Genomic DNA, 24,522 nt, shown 5'->3' with positions numbered 1-24,522 from the left:
ATGAGACTCCGCAGCAGTGATACACGGAGGAGACCCCTCATGAGACTCCCCAGCAGTGATACACGGAGGAGACCCCTCATGAGACTCCCCAGCAGTGATACACAGAGGAGACCCCTCATGAGACTCCTCAGCAGTGATACACGGAGGAGACCCCTCATGAGACTCCGCAGCAGTGATACACGGAGGAGACCCCTCATGAGTCTCCGCAGCAGTGATACACGGAGGAGACCCCTCATGAGACTCCGCAGCAGTGATACACGGAGGAGACCCCTCATGAGACTCCCCAGCAGTGATACACTGAGGAGACCCCTCATGAGACTCCCCAGCAGTGATACACGGAGGAGACCCCTCATGAGACTGCACAGCAGTGATACATGGAGGAGACCCCTCATGAGACTCCGCAGCAGTGATACATGGAGGAGACCCCTCATGAGACTCCGCAGCAGTGATACATAGAGGAGACCCCTCATGAGACTCCCCAGCAGTGATACATAGAGGAGACCCCTCATGAGACTCCCCAGCAGTGATACATGGAGGAGACCCCTCATGAGACTCCGCAGCAGTGATACACGGAAGAGACCCCTCATGAGACTCCGCAGCAGTGATACACGGAGGAGACCCCTCATGAGACTCCGCAGCAGTGATACGCGAAGGAGACCCCTCATGAGACTCTATGGAGGGGTACATGGAGGAGACCCCTCATGAGACTCCACAGCAGTGATACAAGGAGGAGACCCCTCATGAGACTCCGCAGCAGTGATACACAGAGGAGACCCCTCATGAGACTCCGCAGCAGTGATACACGGAGGAGACCCCTCATGAGACTCTATGGAGGGGTACATGGAGGAGACCCCTCATGAGACTCCACAGCAGTGATACAAGGAGGAGACCCCTCATGAGACTCCACAGCAGTGATACAAGGAGGAGACCCCTCATGAGACTCCGCAGCAGTGATACACGGAGGAGACCCCTCATGAGACTCCGCAGCAGTGATACACGGAGGAGACCCCTCATGAGACTCCGCAGCAGTGATACACGGAGGAGACCCCTCATGAGACTCCCCAGCAGTGATACACGGAGGAGACCCCTCATGAGACTCCCCAGCAGTGATACACAGAGGAGACCCCTCATGAGACTCCTCAGCAGTGATACACGGAGGAGACCCCTCATGAGACTCCGCAGCAGTGATACACGGAGGAGACCCCTCATGAGTCTCCGCAGCAGTGATACACGGAGGAGACCCCTCATGAGACTCCGCAGCAGTGATACACGGAGGAGACCCCTCATGAGACTCCCCAGCAGTGATACACTGAGGAGACCCCTCATGAGACTCCCCAGCAGTGATACACGGAGGAGACCCCTCATGAGACTGCACAGCAGTGATACATGGAGGAGACCCCTCATGAGACTCCGCAGCAGTGATACATGGAGGAGACCCCTCATGAGACTCCGCAGCAGTGATACATAGAGGAGACCCCTCATGAGACTCCCCAGCAGTGATACATAGAGGAGACCCCTCATGAGACTCCCCAGCAGTGATACATGGAGGAGACCCCTCATGAGACTCCGCAGCAGTGATACACGGAAGAGACCCCTCATGAGACTCCGCAGCAGTGATACACGGAGGAGACCCCTCATGAGACTCCGCAGCAGTGATACATGGAGGAGACCCCTCATGAGACTCCGCAGCAGTGATACACGGAGAAGACCCCTCATGAGACCCCCCAGCAGTGATACACGGAGGAGACCCCTCATGAGACTCCGCAGCAGTGATACACGGAGGAGACCCCTCATGAGACTCTGCAGCAGTGATACACGGAGGAGACCCCTCATAAGACTCCCCAGCAGTGATACATGGAGGAGACCCCTCATAAGATTCCCCAGCAGTGATACACGGAGAAGACCCCTCATGAGACTCCCCAGCAGTGATACACGGAGGAGACCCCTCATGAGACTCCACAGCAGTGATACATGGAGGAGACCCCTCATGAGACTCCTCAGCAGTGATACATGGAGGAGACCCCTCATGAGACTCCGCAGCAGTGATACACAGAGGAGACCCCTCATGAGACTCCACAGCAGTGATACACGGAGGAGACCCCTCATGAGACTCCGCAGCAGTGATACACGGAGGAGACCCCTCATAAGACTCCGCAGCAGTGATACATGGAGGAGACCCCTCATGAGACCCCCCAGCAGTGATACACGGAGGAGACCCCTCATGAGACTCCGCAGCAGTGATACACGGAGGAGACCCCTCATGAGACTCCCCAGCAGTGATACACGGAGGAGACCCCTCATGAGACTCCGCAGCAGTGATACATGGAGGAGACCCCTCATGAGACTTCGCAGCAGTGATACATGGAGGAGACCCCTCATGAGACTCCGCAGCAGTGATACATAGAGGAGACCCCTCATGAGACTCCCCAGCAGTGATACATGGAGGAGACCCCTCATGAGACTCCGCAGCAGTGATACACGGAAGAGACCCCTCATGAGACTCCGCAGCAGTGATACACGGAGGAGACCCCTCGTGAGACTCCACAGCAGTGATACAGGGAGAAGACCCCTCATGAGACCCCCCAGCAGTGATACACGGAGGAGACCCCTCATGAGACTCCGCAGCAGTGATACATGGAGGAGACCCCTCATGAGACTCCGCAGCAGTGATACAGGGAGAAGACCCCTCATGAGACCCCCCAGCAGTGATACACGGAGGAGACCCCTCATGAGACTCCGCAGCAGTGATACACGGAGGAGACCCCTCATGAGACTCTGCAGCAGTGATACACGGAGGAGACCCCTCATGAGACTCCGCAGCAGTGATACACAGAGGAGACCCCTCATGAGACTCCACAGCAGTGATACACGGAGGAGACCCCTCATGAGACTCCGCAGCAGTGATACACGGAGGAGACCCCTCATAAGACTCCGCAGCAGTGATACATGGAGGAGACCCCTCATGAGACCCCCCAGCAGTGATACACGGAGGAGACCCCTCATGAGACTCCGCAGCAGTGATACACGGAGGAGACCCCTCATGAGACTCCCCAGCAGTGATACACAGAGGAGACCCCTCATGAGACTCCGCAGCAGTGATACATGGAGGAGACCCCTCATGAGACTATGCAGCAGTGATACATGGAGGAGACCCCTCATGAGACTCCCCAGCAGTGATACACGGAGGAGACCCCTCATGAGACTCCGCAGCAGTGATACACAGAGGAGACCCCTCATGAGACTCCACAGCAGTGATACACGGAGGAGACCCCTCATGAGACTCCGCAGCAGTGATACACGGAGGAGACCCCTCTTGAGACTCTATGGAGGGGTACATGGAGGAGACCCCTCATGAGACTCCACAGCAGTGATACAAGGAGGAGACCCCTCATGAGACTCCCCAGCAGTGATACATGGAGGAGACCCCTCATGAGACTCCCCAGCAGTGATACATGGAGGAGACCCCTCATGAGACTCCCCAGCAGTGATACACGGAGGAGACCCCTCATGAGACTCCGCAGCAGTGATACACGGAGGAGACCCCTCATGAGACTCCGCAGCAGTGATACACGGAGGAGACCCCTCATGAGACTCCGCAGCAGTGATACATGGAGGAGACCCCTCATGAGACTCCCCAGCAGTGATACACGGAGGAGACCCCTCATGAGACTCCCCAGCAGTGATACACGGAGGAGACCCCTCATGAGACTCCCCAGCAGTGATACATGGAGGAGACCCCTCATAAGACTCCCCAGCAGTGATACACGGAGGAGACCCCTCATGAGACTCCCCAGCAGTGATACATGGAGGAGACCCCTCATGAGACTCCCCAGCAGTGATACACGGAGGAGACCCCTCATGAGACTCCGCAGCAGTGATACATGGAGGAGACCCCTCATGAGACTCCGCAGCAGTGATACATGGAGGAGACCCCTCATGAGACTCCGCAGCAGTGATACATGGAGGAGACCCCTCATGAGACTGCACAGCAGTGATACATGGAGGAGACCCCTCATGAGACTCCGCAGCAGTGATACACGGAGGAGACCCCTCATGCGGTGGCCCATTCTCTATCCATGTGACAAGGATCTCTATACCATCACTTTTTCTTAAAGGGGTTTTTGAAGTGTTCATATGCTGCTGGGTTTGGTACAGACTGAGCCTCTTGGTCTAATCTTCACTCTCTTGCAGCTTTTGCAGTCCCTGCCTAAGACCTTGCTCCCAGATCCCTTGCCATAATCTTAGACATCGGAGAGCTTCTGTCTTGTTGATAGCAAGATGAAATGCAGCAGAGATTTTAGAGTGAATAGTAGATTAGAAGGAAGGATGATAGGATGAAGTGCTCTGCTCTTATGAGATACATCACACAGGTTCTTGTAGTCACTAATTTTATTCATCCTGTTTCTCCATCTTTGCATTTCAGTTTATAATCATGTACAAAATCTCTGCTTCTTATGAATGAAAAAGAAAGTTCTTGTTACATCTGGAGGCCAAGATAATAGTTTCTCACATTCAGCCACATTTACTAAAGTGTCTGCGCCCGTTTTCTGTCTGACTTTGCACTGAAAAGAACATTGACACTCCTTGCACATGTATTTATACAGTGTCTGCACCAGTTTTGTGTCGCGGCTGCTCTGTACCCATTGCACCACAAAATTCTGCATATAAAGAGGCATCCAGTGCAGCGTGGCACTGTGCACCACATTTACTACTGCAACTCGACAGAATTGTGTTGCACGCTCTATGGTAAAGTTGCACATTAGTGGTAGGACATAGTACACCCACCACATAGCACACCCCCCCTGCACATAGCACACACCCCCTGCACATAGCACGCACCCCCTGCACATAGCACGCACCCCCTGCACATAGCACGCACCCCCTGCACATAGCACGCACCCGGCACACAGTACACCCCCTGCACATAGTACACATCCTGCACATAGTACACATCCTGCACATAGTACACATCCTGCACATAGTACACACCCTGCACATAGTACACATTCTGCACATAGTACACCCCCTGCACATGGTACACACTCCCTGCACATAGTACACACTCCCTGCACATAGTACACACTCCCTGAACATAGTACACCCCCCTGCACACAGTACACATCCTGCACATAGTACTCACCTCCTGCACATAGTACACACCCCCTGCACATAGTACACACCCCCTGTACATAGTACACCCCCTGCACAAAGTACACACCCCCTGCACATAGTACACACCCCATGCACATAGTACACACCCCATGCACATAGTTCAACACACTGCACATAGTACACACACTGCACATAGTACCCCCTGCACATAGTACGCACCCGTGCACATAGTACACACCACTCCACACATAGTACACACCCCCTGCACATAGTACACACCACACCGCACATAGTACACATCCTGCACATAGTACACACCCCCTGCACATAGTACACCCACCCCGCACATAGTACACCCCCTGCACATAGTACACCCCCTGCACATAGTTCACCCCCTGCACATAGTACACCCACCCCACACATAGTACACCCCCTGCACATAGTACACACCCCCCGCACATAGTACACACCCCGCGCACATAGTACACACCCCGCGCACATAGTACACCCCCCCCGCACATAGTACACAACCCCCCGCACATAGTACACACCCTGCACATAGTACACACCCCCTGTACATAGTACACCCCCTGCACATAGTACACCCACCCCACACATAGTACACCCCCTGCACATAGTACACACCCCCTGCACATAGTACACCCACCCCGCACATAGTACACCCCCTGCACATAGTACACCCACCCCACACATAGTACACCCCCTGCACATAGTACACCCCCTGCACATAGTACACCCCCTGCACATAGTACTCACCCCCTGTACATAGTACACACCCTGCACATAGTACACACCCCCTGCACATAGTACACACCCCCTGCACATAGTACACACCCCGCGCACATAGTACACCCCCCCCCCCGCACATAGTACACAACCCCCCGCACATAGTACACACCCTGCACATAGTACACACCCCCTGTACATAGTACACCCCCTGCACATAGTACACCCACCCCACACATAGTACACCCCCTGCACATAGTACACACCCCCTGCACATAGTACACCCACCCCGCACATAGTACACCCCCTGCACATAGTACACCCCCTGCACATAGTACACCCCCTGCACATAGTACACCCCCTGCACATAGTACTCACCCCCTGTACATAGTACACACCCTGCACATAGTACACACCCCCTGCACATAGTACACACCCCCTGAACATAGTACACACCCCCTGCACATAGTACACACCCCCTGCATATAGTACACACCCCCTGCACATAGTTCAACACACTGCACATAGTACACACACTGCACATAGTATCCCCTGCACATAGTACACACCCGTGCACATAGTACACACATAGTACACCCCCTGCACATAGTACACACCCCCTGCACATAGTATACCCACCCCGCACATAGTACACCCCCTGCACATAGTACACCCACCCCACACATAGTACCCCCTGCACATAGTACACACCCGTGCACATAGTACACACCACTCCACACATAGTACACACCCCCTGCACACAGTACACACCACACCGCACATAGTACACATCCTGCACATAGTACACACCCCCTGCACATAGTACACCCACCCCGCACATAGTACACCCCCTGCACATAGTACACCCACCCCACACATAGTTCACCCCCTGCACATAGTACACCCACCCCACACATAGTACACCCCCTGCACATAGTACACCCCCTGCACATAGTACACACCCCCCGCGCACATAGTACACCCCCCGTGCACATAGTACACCCCCCGCGCACATAGTACACCCCCGTGCACATAGTACACCCCCCGCGCACATAGTACACCCCCCCCCCCGCACACAGTACACAGCCCCCCGCACACAGTACACACCCTGCACATAGTACTCACCCCCTGTACATAGTACACCCCCTGCACATAGTACACCCACCCCACACATAGTACACCCCCTGCACATAGTACACACCCCCTGCACATAGTACACCCACCCCGCACATAGTACACCCCCTGCACATAGTACACCCACCCCACACATAGTACACCCCCTGCACATAGTACACCCCCTGCACATAGTACACCCCCTGCACATAGTACTCACCCCCTGTACATAGTACACACCCTGTACATAGTACACACCCCCTGCACATAGTACACGCCCCCTGCACATAGTACACACCCCATGCACATAGTACACACCCCATGCACATAGTTCAACACACTGCACATAGTACACACACTGCACATAGTACCCCCTGCACATAGTACACACCCGTGCACATAGTACACACCACTCCACACATAGTACACCCCCTGCACATAGTACACCCACCCCGCACATAGTACACCCCCTGCACATAGTACACCCACCCCACACATAGTACACCCCCTGCACATAGTACACCCACCCCACACATAGTACACGCCCTGCACATAGTACACCCCCTGCACATAGTACACCCCCTGCACATAGTACACCCCCTGCACATAGTACACACCCCGCGCACATAGTACACCCCCCACCCTGCACATAGTACACACCCCCTGTACATAGTACACACCCCCTGTGCATAGTACACACCCCCTGCACATAGTACACACCCCCTGTACATAGTACACCCCCTGCACATAGTACATACCCCCTGCACATAGTACATACCCCCTGCACATAGTACACACCCTGCACATAGTACACACCCTGCACATAATACATATCCTGCACCACTACGGATAAATCTGGGCCAATGGGGCTTATTTACTAAGGGTCCTGCGGCCGCATTTCCGTCCGGTTTTCCTACTTTTTGGGAATCGCGCCGCCGGAACAGACATTTAGAAGGGGATTGTGTCAGATGTGATCGGATTTTAGCGCATCGATGCCAGCTTTTATGCGACAGAAATCAGCAGCCGTGTCGTCGGACGATTCAACGGATTCGGACTGAGCGAGGGATTTAACATTTAAATTGTGTCGCTAGACATGCACTTACATGCACCAGGAAGAAGGTGAACTCCAGCGGACCTGGGCGGGGAAGCGACACAAGCAAGAAATCGGGTGCACAATCTTAGTGAATCATGTCAGAGTCCATGATCGTCGGACAACGCACAGGGGGGATCGCAACAGGATCGGGTAAGTAAATGTGCCCCAATGTCTTTTGTTTGGAAAGTGGTTTATGAGGTAAACTGTCTGGACGCCCGTCTGATGCAATGTATCAGTGCAGGTAAAATGTAACAAACTTTCAGGAGAGTAGATGTGCTGGGCTAGTAGGGGAAAAGTTTTCTGAACGTATTATTCAGTACAGTGGCCCCTATGACTGAATGGGTGACAACACGGGAGTTCCCAATTAATGTGACAGTGAGGGGTTAACAGAGCCCAGTTCTATCTTTAAAAACCTAATTAATTTTTCCTCTCAGATAAGTAATGTGTAATTATAAATCCTGATGATAGATGGCTGTTGCTGTCTTTGAAGCTGGTGTTTGGCCCTGCGGACAGACACCGGAGATAAAGCAGCTTCTGACATGGCGCTCTCCTCTGTATTTGTAAGGCAATGGGCTCATACTGTGGTAGTTCCTATACGCGGACCATTCCTGTTTATGGTGGATCCTTTACTGCGGCATCACCTGTATCTGGCGGCTGTTGTTCCTTGGTGGATTCTGTATGCGTAATTACCCAAAGTTAGGTAAATTTAACATTCTTGTGGTATTTGGGGGAATAGGCCTCATCAACCTACTTCTGTTTTTGTTCCTTGGAAAGCCTTGTACTCATATTTAAAGGAAACCTACCACTTGAAGTGGCAGGTTTCTGATGGAAATACCGGGCACCAGCTCAGGGTGAGCTGGTGCCGGAGCTTATTTTTGTTAGTGTTTTAAACCGCGGTATTTATAGCCGTGTGCGCGGCTACATAGGAAGTGAATGAGAGCCGCGCGCATGGTAAGCGCCGAGCGCGTACCTCCCTGCGCCGGCTATAAAGTTTAAAAAGTGTTTTAAACCGCAATACCGCGGTTTAAAACACTAACAAAAATAAGCTCCGGCACCAGCTCACCCTGAGCTGGTGCCCGGTATTTCCATCAGAAACCTGCCACTACAAGTGGTAGGTTTCCTTTAAGCACCTGTCTGAGAGAGAGCTAGGTGAAACTACAGCACCAACTGACCCACTTTATGTAAGTTTATGTTTAGTGTTTGCTAATTAGGGTGGCTTCTATATTTGGCAGCTCCTGTACCTGGGTGGCTCACTATGTGGAGGCTCCAGTGCGCTGCGGCTCCTGTATGTTTCACCTCCAGTGTCTGGCGGATCCGGTATGGGGTGGCTCCTGTACCAGGGTGGTTCCGTTATTCGGCTGCTCCTGTATGTGGAGCCTCCGGTCTGCAGCGGTTTCTTTACCGGGGTGGCTCCGGTATGTGGCAGCTTCTGTATGCGGCGGCTCCTTTACCAGGGTGGCTCCAGTATCCCACAGCTCCTGTATGCAGCGGCTCCGGAAGGTGGCAGCTTTGGTTGCTCCCAGTATTTGGCAGCATCGGTATGTGCCTGCTCAGGTATGTGGCGACTTCTGTATGCGCCTGGCTCCGGTTGCCTCCAGTGTGCGGTGGCATCTTTAAAGCAGCGGCATATGCACTGAGTCCAGTTGGCTCCGGTATATGTGATGGCTCCTGTATGCGGCGGCTCCGGTTGCCTCCGGTATGCGGCTGCTCCTGTATGCGGTGGCTCCGGTATGTGGCGGCTTCCCTATGCGGTGGCTCTGGTGTCCCACGGCTCCTGTAAGTCTCGGCTCTGGTTGCTACCGGGAAACGACGGCTCCGGTATGCAGCAGCTACGGTATGTGGCGGCTTGTGTATGCGGTGGCTCCGGTATGTGGCGGCTCAGGTTGCCTCCAGTATACGACAGCTCGGGTATGCAGCAGCTCCGGCATGTGGCGGCTTGTGTATGCGGTGGCTCCGGTATGCGGTGGCTCATGTATGCGGTGGCTCCGGTTGCCTCCGGTATACGACAGCTCCGGTATGCAGCAGCTCCGGTATGTAGCGGCTTCTGTACTGCGGTGTTCATTGTGCTCATGTGGCTGAGCCGCGGAAGGAGATCACCGATCCTCTAACCACATTACATATTTCTCAGATTACAGTAACATCGCTCCCCGGGGAAAGTTTATCTCCTAGAGACAAGTGATGAGGTTATAGATCGTCCCATTAATCAGTAATGTGTCTCTTTCATTCTAACAATCGCCTCACAATATTGGTAACTACTTCACTGCTGGAAGTTTATTCTATAATGCAGAGCGTGATTCCTGGGCGATGTTCTGTCCCCACATGAGGTGAATCAGGGTGTAACTGTCTGGTAGATAGAGACTGTAAGGACTGGGAGACTTTCCTACCTGCATATCCAGCATGTGGAGCAGACAGGACCAGAGCGCAGGAGATTAGATGCAGTAACAGGGATGTGAAGCACGACTTGGTCACTGATACAATGTTGCACTTGCTCTTGTTGCTGTTGTAGTTGCTGACAGCTGTTGCTGTTGTAGTTGCTGACACCTGTTGCTGCTGTAGCTGCTGACACCTCTCACTGCTGGTCAGAATTTGATGCTCCAGTAGCCTAAAAGCCAGTATGTTCCCAGTTGCAGACAACCTAAGATGGCTGCCACAGGAAGTAACCAGGGAACAGGGCTCCAAAACCACATCCACTTAGAAAAAACTTTATCAACTATAACAAGAATGGAGGCAGAACACAACGCAGTAATGTGAACAGCTGCATAACAATATATATAATTGTGGAGAGCAGCACTGGCGGCTTTGTACCCCATTTACGCTGATTTCCACAGCCACGCGCTCTCATGCTGTATTCACACCAGCAGTTTCTGAGGAAGGTCTTATCGGCCGATACATTATGTAATGATTGTGCATTGCAATTCGGTGATCAATAGAAGAACATACTTTACATATCTGCATATTGGACTGACGTGTTACATATTAATGGAGGTTTAGTATAGAAGGATGGAGAGCTGAGATATGACTTTTATCAAAAAAGAAATGTCTGATAACAAGTAATGACCAAGGGGATGTTCACCTGCAGATGATGGATCAGTTATTTCTGCATCACTCCAATCTTCCTCTCTGCAGCTACTGCTCTCTGTTATCAGCATCATGAGTGTGATGTTCTCAGTGACCTTCTACAAAGGCTCCTCTGATATTCCTCTGCTCAGTTTATGTTCTGGTCCTGTATAGGATTTCTGTCTGTATAATTTTTGCATAAATAACATACTAACCATGGAGCTGCGGTGCGGTGGTTATAGCACCATCATAGTCCACAGCGTGGTTTGGGTGTCTGGTCCGTGCACTGTGACCACTCTGCACATTCATGGAAATGAGAAAGAATAAAAAGAGCAAAAAAAGAAGTGTCTACGCCGTTCACATGGGATAATGAAGAGGTTGTGTATGTCAATGTTTCCCGATGCAGAATTTATTGTACTGAGAGTAATAATGTCCAAATCCATCTGTCCTCCTCCTCCAGACCCCTCTGTCCTCCTCCTCCAGACTGCTCTGTCCTCCTCCAGACTCCTCTGTCCTCCTCCTCCAGAATCCTCTGTCCTCCTCCTCCTCCTCCAGACCCCTCTGTCCTCCTCTTCCTCCAGACTCCTCTGTCCTCCTCTTCCTCCAGACTCCTCTGTCCTCCTCCAGACTCCTCTGTCCTCCTCCAGAATCCTCTGTCCTCCTCCCTCAGACCCCTCTGTCCTCCTCCTCCAGACTCCTCTGTCCTCCTCCACCAGACCCCTCTCTCCTCCTCCACCAGGCTACTCTGTCCTCCTCCTGCAGACTCCTCTGTCCTCCTCCTCCACCAGACTCCTCTGTCCTCCTCCAGACTCCTCTGTCCTCCTCCTCCAGACCCCTCTGTCCTCCTCCAGCCTCTTCTGTCCTCCCTGAAATCCTGAACCTGGCTCCCCCTACACACTACACAGGTAACTGCACATAGTACACACTGCACTGTTCTTGATAAACGGGGGACAATGAGAGCAGATCTCATTATAATGCCCCGTATTACTATTATTATGAAGGACAGGGCAGTAAATCCATGGAGAACAGTCAGAAGATATGATAGGGTGCAGCTCCTTGTCCATGGAGCTTACAGTTTAGATAAATGAATAAGTCTCGCCTTGTTTCCGGTTATTATTTTTGTACATTGACGCGCAGTTTCAGTAAAAATTGTAGAAAACGTATTACAGAAGCCACTGAAAACAGAGTGGAGGGGCTGTGGAGTAGTTTTATGCTGAAAGCTAAGAGCACAGCAGTGTGAGGAGACACAGCTAGAAGTTACAGTTCTGTAATACATAAATCCAGATATCACAGTCCTGCTGCTACTAACAACATGCACAATGTGGCAGCACCTGAGGGTAGATGCATAGTCATAGCTGCGGACAAGATATAATATATGCCCAGTATTATGGTTCTGTATGTTGGGTCAGTCTGACACACGGCAGATAATGGACTCCTTGTACTGCATGTGACCGGCGCTATGGTCTGCAGGTGTGATATAACATCTGTCAGAGGCTGCCCTGCAGACAATGGTGGTCACATGGGGTATTACACAGCGCCACCACAGCAATGATGAAATGGTGCCCCCTTTTGGCAGTGGCACACGGTTTGGGGGGTCAGTGAGACCATCTAAGGCCCCAAGACAGCTGCCCCCTCCCCCTCCTCCTCTGCTGAAGTTTCATCAAAATTTTGCAGAACAATAACCCGAAGCAAGAAGATTCCTGTAAATCTCATTAACTGGCTGTATAACGAAAAGATGATTAGCATCTCATTAGCATATAATCCTCCAGACATCCAGCTACCGATCAATGACACCAATGTTCTTGGAGACAATTGGATGGTTTCTTCAGTTTTTGAGGAGGGACGGGAAGGGGTAACTGCTCTGATGTTTTATGTCTCTGTCCCTGGTCCTGATCTTGTTTTCAGTAGTACATGGACCTCATCAGTCTGCAGGGGAGCTGCGTACACAAGCGCTCAGTACACCCAGCACAGGGAAGATGCTATAATCACAGTGTCTGTACTATAGGGGGCAGGAGCGATCCCTACATAACCTGTCCCTCTTCTGTCCCACACAGGATACGTCACCTGAGTGGCTCCATTCCGTGGCGGCGCACAATAACGAGTAACTGGCAGAATGTGAGTAGCGTCAGCACTGAGCAGCTGCTTCCATACTATGGACGCTCAGCACCATCCTGGCTGCTTACAGGGACCCCTCTATATCCTTCAGCATCCGTGTGCCAAGCTCCCATGTCCATCTGCTATGACATACATCCGTGCTGATGAAACGCATGAACATTCCAGCGCCATCCCCCGTCCCCGGTGCACAGACCATGGCTTAGAGGAGCCCGGCAGCATGCATCCATTACAGAGTGTAGATTGTCATCCTACTCACCCTCTGCAGGCATGTCATACAGGCAATGGGGGCACCGACGCTGAACCCAGGCTGTACCGGAGCTTGGAGAACCTACATTGGGCCGACTCAAATGTTTTTGCACATTATAGGAGCCTGGATAGTGAGTTCTTTCTGCACTGTAGAAGCACCAGACATTTATCTGAAGGATCTGCAGGAAACGTGTCTCTGCACGGCTTGTCTGAGAGACTGGGGGGCCACCGAGACTTCACCGGGACCCCCCTTGCCAAGGTTCATCAGTGGCTTTTTCTCACAGCAGATGACAAGGTCTCCTATGGTGACGCCAAACGGGAACTAAAGGAAAAGCTGAGAACTCACAGTTCCAAAATCGTAGAACCTATCAGGCCCATCCGCCCCCAGGCTTGTGTGGTTGACTGCATGGCCAGGGAAGCCACCGAAAGACTATGTCAGCAATGCAAAAACAGAGTGCCCTGCAGTGCAATATCTGTGGGTCACCTTGCCCTTCCAAGTAGTCCAATGCCAACCACCAGGCTATGTACAAGTCTCTTCCACCATAGGACCACCCCCGAGCACATTAAACAGGAGGCCCGGAGGAGGCTGCAGCTCCGCAGGCAGAACAGTTCCCCAAACCTAACCCTCTACCAAGAAGACAGTGAAAGCAAAGCCCTGGTCAAGTCAAAGACTGCAGAATCCTTCAAGGAGCAGAAGCCATGTTCAGGCCGAGTGCTGGAAGCAAACACCCCCAGAAAGACAAGCAGTAAGGTCAAGTTCTACATCCCAACATTTGAAGAATTCAAGAAGATGCGCAGGAAGGAAAAGAGTGATGTCCACGTACAACCAACGTCCACCTGTACGACCTCAACACAAGAGCCAGTCACCAGCTCCCAGCAGATGACTGCTCCTCCAAGCCTGGACCTTGTACAAGACTCCATCTCTGAAGCAAACACTTTGCAGGATCTCCCCCAGCCTAACACTGGTGGCCAGGATAGTTCACTAGACCGCAGAGCTCACTCTCCATGCCGACCTGCCTTCACTGCTCCCATATGTTCCAGTCCTGTTCCAAGGTTTCCATTCCAGGCGTTAAACATGCTTAGCACGAAAGCGGAGCTTGTGGTGTGTGAGTCCCATGTGTCTGGTGCCAGTGGCGGACTCCCAGGGACGGCTGAGCAGGGTCTCCCTTCTGAAGCACATTCTTCTTGCTGTCCATCTTTGCTTTTAGAAGCAACTGATCTGTCTGGATATGGAGCCAAGCTGCAGAAAATGAAGGACGGCCTCATAGGATCCGCTCTGGACCTGATCAAGAAAAGGTAAAGTGAATATGTGGGGGATGTTGTGGGGGGTTACAGGGGTCAAGGGGCTTCACATGCAGCAGCTCCATGTCATACACAATGATGGCCCTGCTTCCAGACTGTAGATGCTTTCCCTTCATGTCTGTCTTGTATCTTCATTTCCTTCCTGGGCCTAGTTCTTGTGCAGTTTATAGTGTGTGACCTGTGGGGTAACATTGGTTTTGGACTGCAGCTTCTATTAGTCCTCTCTGGTGGGTGTAGACCTCGCTGCTGTGACTCACTGCTCCCTCTCCCCTCTCCATAGAGCTGCCATGTAATCTGACATGTCATTGAGCAGGCTAGCAAGATGGACTTCAGCCGCAATGTCAGAGGGAAAGAGGGAATTAGGACAATTAGACAAAGTGAATGGATAATGAGGCCGCTCTCATGAGATATCACAGTTGGATGTATCATTCAGTTACTCTTATAGTACAGAGCGACTGGTGCAGGTTTTGGATTATAAAGAGATAGAAAGTCTTGATGAGACCCTGCAGCCGGATGTGGAGATCAGTGAGGTCAGAGGTGACTATACTGACCTAATGGCCGCTGCCTTCATCTGTAACCCACACTGATCTCACATCACATTGGAGCAGCGGGGGGCGCCACTGAGCAGGTCTCTCTGTAAGGATTCTTATCCCTCCATTATCATTTATTGCTGTATGAGATTTCCAGGGTGACACCTTCTTCTGTAGGTGACACATGTGATGCTTTATTGTAATTTTATGTCCCCCTCACAGCTGCAGCTCTGAAAGTGCTGAGACACAAAGTGCACCATGTGACACCCCAAAAACTGAGACCATCCCTGGGCTGCAGAGCTTTCAATCACCTGCTGTATCCATGGCAACGAAAAGTTGTAAAAACACAATGAGCAATGATGTGTCTTCTGAGACCAAGCCTAGTGTAAGTATGGGGGCCGCTGTGCTGGGGAGGGGCACCAGTGATATCGCCTCCGGCCCTATAAAACGGCGCCCCCTACGTTTAATAGTCATCAACTTGGGACTCGTTCACACATTGCACTGCATTCACAGACATGGACCCGGAGCGGCGCAACTAGGAAAGGCAGGGCCCATAGCAGACTTCTGAAAAAGGTCCCCCAACTGCATAAAAAAGTACATATTTGCACTGTATAAATATACATCACATATATGTTATATACATATTACTGTGTACAATTTGTAGCATAATATGTATATAATGGTGCACATCTTCCCTTTTTAGTGTCAGGTCGGATGACAGGGGCCCCTGACACTGTTGGCCCCATAGCAGCTGCTACCCCTGTTGTTACGCCCCTGGCCTCTTACAATTGACCATTAATGTACTGATTAGATTGGGGGATCCAGAGACAGATAAGGATCTGATGATATATTTACATGTGATCCCAGCGTTAACCATTTCCCACCCCCATGAAACATCAGTTTAGCCATGATTTGCAGGGATATGAGGAATAGTATAAATCACACAACATGTAACCCCCGGATTTATCACTAATGTGGAGCAGTCATAGAGAGTCGCCCACTGACAGCAGCGCTGGACAATCCCCGCTGATAACACAAGGCGACAGCAGCCGTAGGTGTGGGGTGGGCAAGTGTTAGTCACTTGCCTGCGCCTCATCATCATTATTGCTTCTGCTTTGATTTTCAGATCTGCAGTCCTGGGTGTCGGAGATCCAGCTCAGACATGACTCACGAGGCTGGAGAGTCTGGAAAGGCCCAACGTGGTTGTCGTCTGCGCCCACATTTCAGTGACCCCATGCCCACGGATGCTGTCAAGAGGAAACAGCTAGAGCTGAAGATTGCGGCAGCGGCTCGTCACCATGCACAGAAGAGGAGGCAGGACAGAGAGAATGGTACCAGCGCTGACCCATATCACACCACCTACTACCTACGCTTACATCCGGGTTATGTTAGCTCTCAGGGGTCATTACAGTCAAAACTACCTTAAAAATATATTTTAAAGAATTGCACAAGTAGAGTAACACGTAGAAAATTAACTTGTTTAGGCAGTAAAGTCAAAATGTTAGGCCGCCCTCATCCCTGTACTTAGCCATGATACTGCTGTGTAAATGTAGCCTAGATACTTGACATGATAATATGACCCAGGCTTATTGTCCTCTTCTGGATTGCACAGGACCGGTTCTGATGAAGGCCAACACCACCACATCATGCAGCTCCGAAAAGGAGGGCGGCGCGGGTCACTCCTACCGGTCCCGCCACCGCTGGAGCAACATCAGCAGCCTGAGCACAGACAGCGGGATTGTGGGGGTCAACGATGAGAGAGAAGAATGTGAGGGGAACAGGAGAGCCGTGAAGCCCGGAGAGGTGGAGAGGGTGGACAGCGGCATTGGAGACGCACTTTCCAGGAGGTGGAGGGCTCGGGTAGCAGAAGCCTCATCCTCCCTGGAGGCCTGGGAGGCGCACCGGCCATGTATAGACTGTGGGGAGAGTAACTTATCTATGGACCCTGAGAGTAGAGGCAAAAGGAGGGAGACCCTGTGTGTGAGATGTGTCACCCGTAGGATGGAGCGCAAAGAGGCCGTCTTGGAGTTTGTTAATACAGAATCGAGCTACGGGGAGGATCTGCGGATAATTAAAGAGGAATTCTACCTTCCCATGCAGACGGCGGGGCTGCTGACACGCGAACAGCTGGCTGTGGTGTTCAGCAACATACAGGAGCTCATCGACCTCAACGAGAAGTTCCTGGAGTTACTACAGGAGGAGATTGACCAGGCCTTTGACCAGGTAAAGACACATTGGCGCAGATTTACTTACCCGGTCCTATCGCGATCCAGCGGCGCGTTCTCTGTGGAGTATTCGGGTCTTTCAGCGATTCACTAAGGTCGTGCGCCCGATGTCCACCAGGTGTCGCTGCTGCACTGAAGTCCGTCGGAGTGCACTGAAGTTCACCAAGATATCGTGGGTGCAGTTAAGCGCGTCAAGCGAAACTTTTTTTTTTAAATACGGCGGTTTTTCCAAATCCGTTGGGTTTTCTTACGGCCACGCCACCCAATTTTCGTTGCGTGCATGCCGGCGCTGATGCGCCACAATGCAATCTCGTGCGCCAAAAACCCGGGGCAATTCAGGGAAAATCAGCGCAAAACGGTAATATTCGGGTAACCTGACGGAAAAACGTGATTCCGGCCCTAAGTAAATGACCCCCAATATGTTATGGCTACAGATCTTAGGATGCGGGGGCTTAGTTTCTCACCCTCTGACACTTGTCTAGTGTAGGTCTGTGCTGCTGCATGACATTCTTTGGCTACTCCCTGCAGGGGGACGATGACCTGATGACCATCTGCATTGGGGAGATCTTCTTGGAGTTTGTCAACATGCTTCCTGCCTTCCAGACCTACTGCCTCCAGCAACCAACCTCCATGACCACACTGAACACCCTGGAGAAGGAGAAGGAGCTGCTCAGGTGAGACCAGTCACAGGGTGTGTGATTCTACCATACTTCATGTAGATCCTGGCTGGATGTCAATGCTATTCCCAAATAAGTCCAGGAGCTCCACTTCAGTGCTAGCAGAGTCTGAGGATACCCCTACCCCTTTACTAGAGCCCATTGCAAGGAGAGAATAGACTTGGCTGCTGAAGACACAAGTTGCATCTGCAGACTAAGGCTATATGCACACGAACGTATGGGGACATATATATGGCTAACGTACACTCACTGGCCACTTTATTAGGTACACCATGCTAGTAAAGGGTTGGACCCCCTTTTGCCTTCAGAACTGCCTCAATTCTTCGTGGCATAGATTCAACAAGGTGCTGGAAGCTCCTCAGAGATTTTGGTCCATATTGACATGATGGCATCACACAGTTGCCGCAGATTTGTCGGCTGCACATCCATGATGAGAATCTCCCGTTCCACCACATCCCAAAGATGCTCTATTGGATTGAGATCTGGTGACTGTGGAGGCCATTTGTGTCCAGTGACCTCATTGTCATGTTCAGGAAACCAGTCTGAGATGATTCCAGCTTTATGACATGGCGCATTATCCTGCTGAAAGTAGCCATCAGATGTTACAGGGTACATTGTGGTCATAAAGGGATGGACATGGTCAGCAACAATAGTCAGGTAGGCTGTGGCGTTGCAACGATGCTCAATTGGTACCAAGGGACCCAAAGAGTGCCAAGAAAATATTCCCCACACCATGACACCACCACCACCAGCCTGAACCGTTGATACAAGGCAGGATGGATCCATACTTTCATGTTGTTGACGCCAAATTCTGACCCTACCATCCGAATGTCGCAGCAGAAATCGAGACTCATCAGACCAGGCAACGTTTTTCCAATCTTCTACTGTCCAATTTCGATGAGCTTGTGCAAATTGTAGCCTCAGTTTCCTGTTCTTAGCTGAAAGGAGTGGCACCCGGTATGGTCTTCTGCTGCTGTAGCCCATCTGCCTCAAAGTTGGACGTACTGTGCGTTCAGAGATGCTCTTCTGCCTACCTTGGTTGTAACGGGTGGCGATTTGAGTCACTGTTGCGTTTCTATCAGCTCGAACCAGTCTGCCCATTCTCCTCTGACCTCTGGCATCAACAAGGCATTTCCGCCCACAGAACTGCCGCTCACTGGATGTTTTTTCTTTTTCAGACCATTCTCTGTAAACCCTAGAGATTGTTGTGCGTGAAAATCCCAGTAGATCAGCAGTTTCTGAAATACTCAGACCATCCCTTCTGGCACCAACAACCATGCCACGTTCAAAGGCCTCAAATCACCTTTCTTCCCCATACTGATGCTCGGTTTGAACTGCAGGAGATTGTCTTGACCATGTCTACATGCCTAAATGCACTGAGTTGCCGCCATGTGATTGGCTGATTAGAAATTAAGTGTTAACGAGCAGTTGGACAGGTGTACCTAATAAAGTGGCCGGTGAGTGTATGTACAGCGTATATACGCTCCCCATACACGGCTATGGGCGCACAGCTCCCTACTGGAGCGGTATGGTGCAGCACATGTGTGGCACCGTACCTTTCTGTAGCCCTGAGAAAGATAGGACATGCCCTATCTTTCTACGGAATACGGTAGCGGGCACCATATATCCACTGTGTAAAGGGGCGGGGATGATTCCCTCCTCCTCTCCCCGGTGCCAAAGTGTGCCTGCCGTGATATGGGAAGGCGGGCACACGTTAATGTGAATGTAGCCTAAGGGTGATGCCACATGTTGCGTTTTTGGACCGTTTTAAAGCATGCATTTTCAGTCTGTTTAAAAAACCCATACGTTTTTGTATGTTTACCATGCATTTGGCTGGTTTTAATCTGTTTCACAGTCGCCTACTCTTCTAGAAATGAAGATAAACAGGTTTAGCCAAACGCATGATAAACATTAAAAAACGCGACATCCTAAATGTCAGACAACAGGTGTGAGGGAATGAGGAATCTGCACTCAGAAGAATAGTGATTTATCACGCCACCTCCACGCCATGTGGTCATGGAGGGGGCGTAGAGGAGCACAGCGGCCGGTGGAGGGGGTGGGCAGGCAGCGTTCCTTTGAGAAAACAGCAAACTTTAGTTCAGTGGTTTTTATGCAAAACTGGTGCTCCGCTAGTTTTGCATGAAAATCAGCAAACGAAAGGCCTAAGCCTCTTAATGTATCTGGACACTGGAGGGATCGTACCCTGGTGCAGATAAATCTCCCCCATAATGTGGTGCAACTGTCACCTTTTACCACATTTACAGAATATATACATCCAATATATGTTCTATACAATGTGCAGCATAGTATGTATAGAATGGTGCACATCCTCCATCCTTCAGTGTGTCTCTTGTAGTATTACCCAGCCTTCGGGTGTAGTGGTCAGTTGTGAGCCAATATTACTGCCTGTTGATGGTAAGAGGTACTGCAGCAGATGTCAGGATCTGCTCCTCTGCGTGCAGGAACTTAGGCAGCTACAGATGTGATGTATTGTCTCAGTCTCCTTGTGTCTCATCTCTTTTTTCCAGAATATTCCTGGATGTGTCCCAGAACGATAACACAGCGTTGCGACGCATGAACCTCCGCTCTTTCCTCATGGCTCCTCTACAGCGTGTGACCAAGTACCCGCTGCTGCTGAGCCGCATCCTCAAGAGCACAACAGAGTTTCATCCCGATCACAGCAGCTTGTGGGAGGCCAAGAGCAGGATAGAATCGCACCTGGAGCACATCAACATGAAGACCAAGCAGGAGGGGAACACATGGACGTTACGCTCCTTCCGCAGGGACAGCAGGAAGAACAGGGAGGTGACCAACATCGAAATGAAGGAGATGGCCGTCAAGCAGGTGGGCTGGCCCCGGGAGGAGACGCGCTTCATTAAGGAGGGTCTCCTGCAGATGGCACAGCCGACAGACGGACAATGGGTCAAAAAGGGCTGCAAGGCCCTCAAGTTCCACAACGTGCATGCGCTACTGATGGTGAATGTAAAGAGGGCGTCTGACTCCAGCCTGGAGAGCGGCCTCTCCACCCGGACTGTGAAGGACGCCGTACTGGTGCTGATAAAAGACAAAAGCAATGGCAAATTTGTAATGCTGAGGGAACCCCTGAGACTGGACCAGTGTGTTGTGTCGACTGATCCGGACTGCGAAGAGACATTCGAACTTCTGGAGGTCAGGAAGGAAGGGTTTGTTTTTAAAGACAGTGACAATTCCCGAACTCAACACTGGTATCAACAGATGAGGTGTTACTCCAGCGAGCTCGGAGCCTGGAAGAAACGCCGCAATGCACTCCCAAATATCATGATAAGCACAGTGCAAAACAGAACCTGAAACCCCAACATATTGGGGAGAGGGTCCAACATCTGCTCATGAAATGTAATCCTGACACAAGGACAAATGAGGGACCTAACAACTGCACAAGAGTAATTCTGACACCAGGACAAATGGGGGGGAACCAAGAACTGCACAAGGGTAATCCTGACACTAGGACAAATGGGGGGGGGGAGCCCAACTTCTACACAAGAGTAATCCTGATACCAGGACAAATGTGGAGACCCAACAACTGCACAAGAGTAATCCTGACACCAGGACAAATGGGGGGGGAACCAACAACTGCACAAGGGTAATCCTGACACCAGGACAAATGGGGAGACCCTACAACTGCACAAGAGTAATCCTGACACCAGAACAAATGGGGAGACCCTACAACTGCACAAGAGTAATCCTGACACCAGGACAAATGGGGAGACCCAACAACTGCACAAGAGTAATCCTGACACCAGAACATAAGGGGGGACCCAACAACAGCACAAGAGTAATCCTGACACCAGGACAAATGGGAGGACCCAACATCTGTACCAAAGTAATCCTGACACCAGAACATAAGGGGGACCCAACATCTACACAAGAGTAATCCTGACACCAGAACATAAGGGGATCCCAACAGTTGCATAAGAGTAATCCTGACATCTACACAAGTGCAATCCTGATACCAGGACAAATGAGGGGACCCAACAACTGCACATATATCCCTGACAACAGAACATATAGGAAAACCCAACATCTACACAAGAGTAATCCTGACACCAGGACAAATGGGGGGACCCAACATCTACGCAAAAGTAATCCTAACACCGGACACATGGAGGGAAAAGTAATCCTGACACCAGAACATGTAATGGAACCCAACATCTACACAAGAGTAATCCGGACACCAAAACATATGGGGGGACCCAAAATGTACACAAGAGTAATCCTGACACCAGAACATATGGGGTATCCCAACATCTATACAAGGGTAATTCTGACACCAGGATTTATGGGGGACCCAAAATCTACACAAGAGTAATCCTGACACCAGGACATATGGGGGGGCTCAACAACAACACAAAAGTAATCCTGACACCAGAACATATGGTGGAACCCAACATCTACACAAGAGTAATCCTAGAACATATGGGGTCACCCAACAACTGCACAAGAGTAATCCGGACACCAGAACATATGGGGGGACCCAAAATGTACACAAGAGTAATCCTGACACCAGAACATATGGGGTATCCCAACATCTATACAAGGGTAATTCAGCCTTGCGCCCCCTTTCAGTGCTATAACGAGCCCCTGATCCCAGCCTGCAGCTGGTGCCCACAGATCATTGTCTGAGAATTCTTCTCCTCCAGGCCCGATTCTGGTTGTGGTCCCGGTTCTGATCATCCTGCTTGGGTTCCCAATGCAGAAGCACAAAAAATTATCCTCAAACCCTATAAGGTTCCAGAGAGAAGTTGACTCATATTTCATTTTCCGAGTATCTGTCATGTATTCCGCATGAACTTTGTAAGTTATTAATCAGGATGTCGCCGCGTCTCGTCTGATTGTGAGAGTCTTTCTCATAGTGTTTTACCCTACATGATACCATGTCACGCACACAACAAGTGCACAGGAGGGATGCGGGGGTCCGCAGGGGAAAATTACCCAAGCCACCTCCATGTTATATCTGGTTCAGATCACTTTGTGCTAGTAACAGCCATGGACCACAGAGAAGCCCATACAGCGATGATGGCATTGTTGTAGATCCTGTAATCTGTGCTGTTAATGGCACAAACATCATCACAGTATATCAACATTACTCTATGACATCATCGCATTGTCATCTTTACCCTATGACATCATCCCAGCATGTCTTCATGACCCTGTGACATCATCACAGTATGTCATCGCAGTATGTCATCATCACCGTATGACATCATCACCCTACGACTGGATCATCACAGTACATCATCATGACCCTATGACATCATCACATTGTCATCATCACCCTACGACTGGATCATCACAGTATATCATCATGACCCTATGACATCATCACAGTACATCATCATGACCCTATGATGATCCTCACAGTGTCATCACCACCATATGTCATCACCACCCTATGACATCATCACACTGTAAATATCCAAGCACTTTTATTTTTGCACATCCCAGGTACATGTCAGTCAGTTATGGTCTGTCGGATCCTCTGCACTTTCCTGAGTCACCTGAAGTCTTCCTCGCTGGATGACCCTGAAGGTGAAGCAGATCTCATGCTCATATTGTGTGTGTTGATTATTAATCTATCAAATGCAAATGATGTGCAAAATCCAGCATCAGAAAATCTCTGAATAAATCTCAGCTTTGCACAGACTCCTTCCCCGGTCTGTAGACTGCGTGTCCTCTGATCTCAGGAGTCAAGGCCTTGTTCACACTTGCAGGTTTTTTGGAGCAAAAACTGGATTCATAACAGGAAAGAGCCTGTGGGGTCACACTGGAGCGTCCTATGACAGCTGCCACCACTCATCATATATGAGGCGGACGAGACGCCCGGCATAGACTGAGCCCCCATACAATGTTACACAATGGGGCTCATATACTGAGGGTCTGTCAAATGCACTTTCATCAAGTTTCCCGACGATTTCCGTTTTGCGCCGAATTGCCCCAGGATTTTGGCGCACCCTTTCGGATTTGGCACATCAGTGCCGGCTTGCATGGACAGAAATGGGGGGCGTGGCCGTCGGACAACTCGTTGGATTCGGACACACACCACGGAATTTAAAAACGCAATTGTGTTGCAAGATCAACACTTACATGCACCGGGAAGAAGCAGGTGAACTCCGGAGGACCTCGGCGGGGAAGCGAGGGATGCAGGAACTCGGGCGACACAATCTTTATGAATTGCGCCAGACCCGAATACTCGTCGGACAAAGCACTGTGGGATTGCGACAGGACCGGGTAAGTAAATCTGCCCCAATGAATTTCAATAACATCTCTTC

General features: G+C 50.9%; 1 protein-coding gene across 1 annotated transcript in view; it reads left to right on the top strand.

The window, feature by feature from the left end:
* Positions 1-23,896, top strand: part of LOC140075776 (uncharacterized) — a 37,461-nt gene extending 13,565 nt beyond the window's left edge. Inside the window, exons 2-7 of the mRNA XM_072122063.1 lie at positions 13,177-14,779; positions 15,538-15,700; positions 16,442-16,646; positions 16,928-17,538; positions 18,069-18,214; positions 20,746-23,896. Coding sequence (XP_071978164.1) covers positions 13,275-14,779; positions 15,538-15,700; positions 16,442-16,646; positions 16,928-17,538; positions 18,069-18,214; positions 20,746-21,544 — 3,429 coding nt within the window. The 5' untranslated portion in view covers positions 13,177-13,274 and the 3' untranslated portion in view covers positions 21,545-23,896. The remainder of the gene's footprint in view (positions 1-13,176; positions 14,780-15,537; positions 15,701-16,441; positions 16,647-16,927; positions 17,539-18,068; positions 18,215-20,745) is intronic.
* The last annotated feature ends 626 nt before the right edge of the window (positions 23,897-24,522 follow it).

Source organism: Engystomops pustulosus, chromosome 8 (genome assembly GCF_040894005.1).
Source record: "Engystomops pustulosus chromosome 8, aEngPut4.maternal, whole genome shotgun sequence".
NCBI lineage: Eukaryota > Metazoa > Chordata > Amphibia > Anura > Leptodactylidae > Engystomops > Engystomops pustulosus.
Note: the sequence above shows the minus strand (reverse complement) of the source record. Positions and strands in the feature narration are given on the sequence as shown.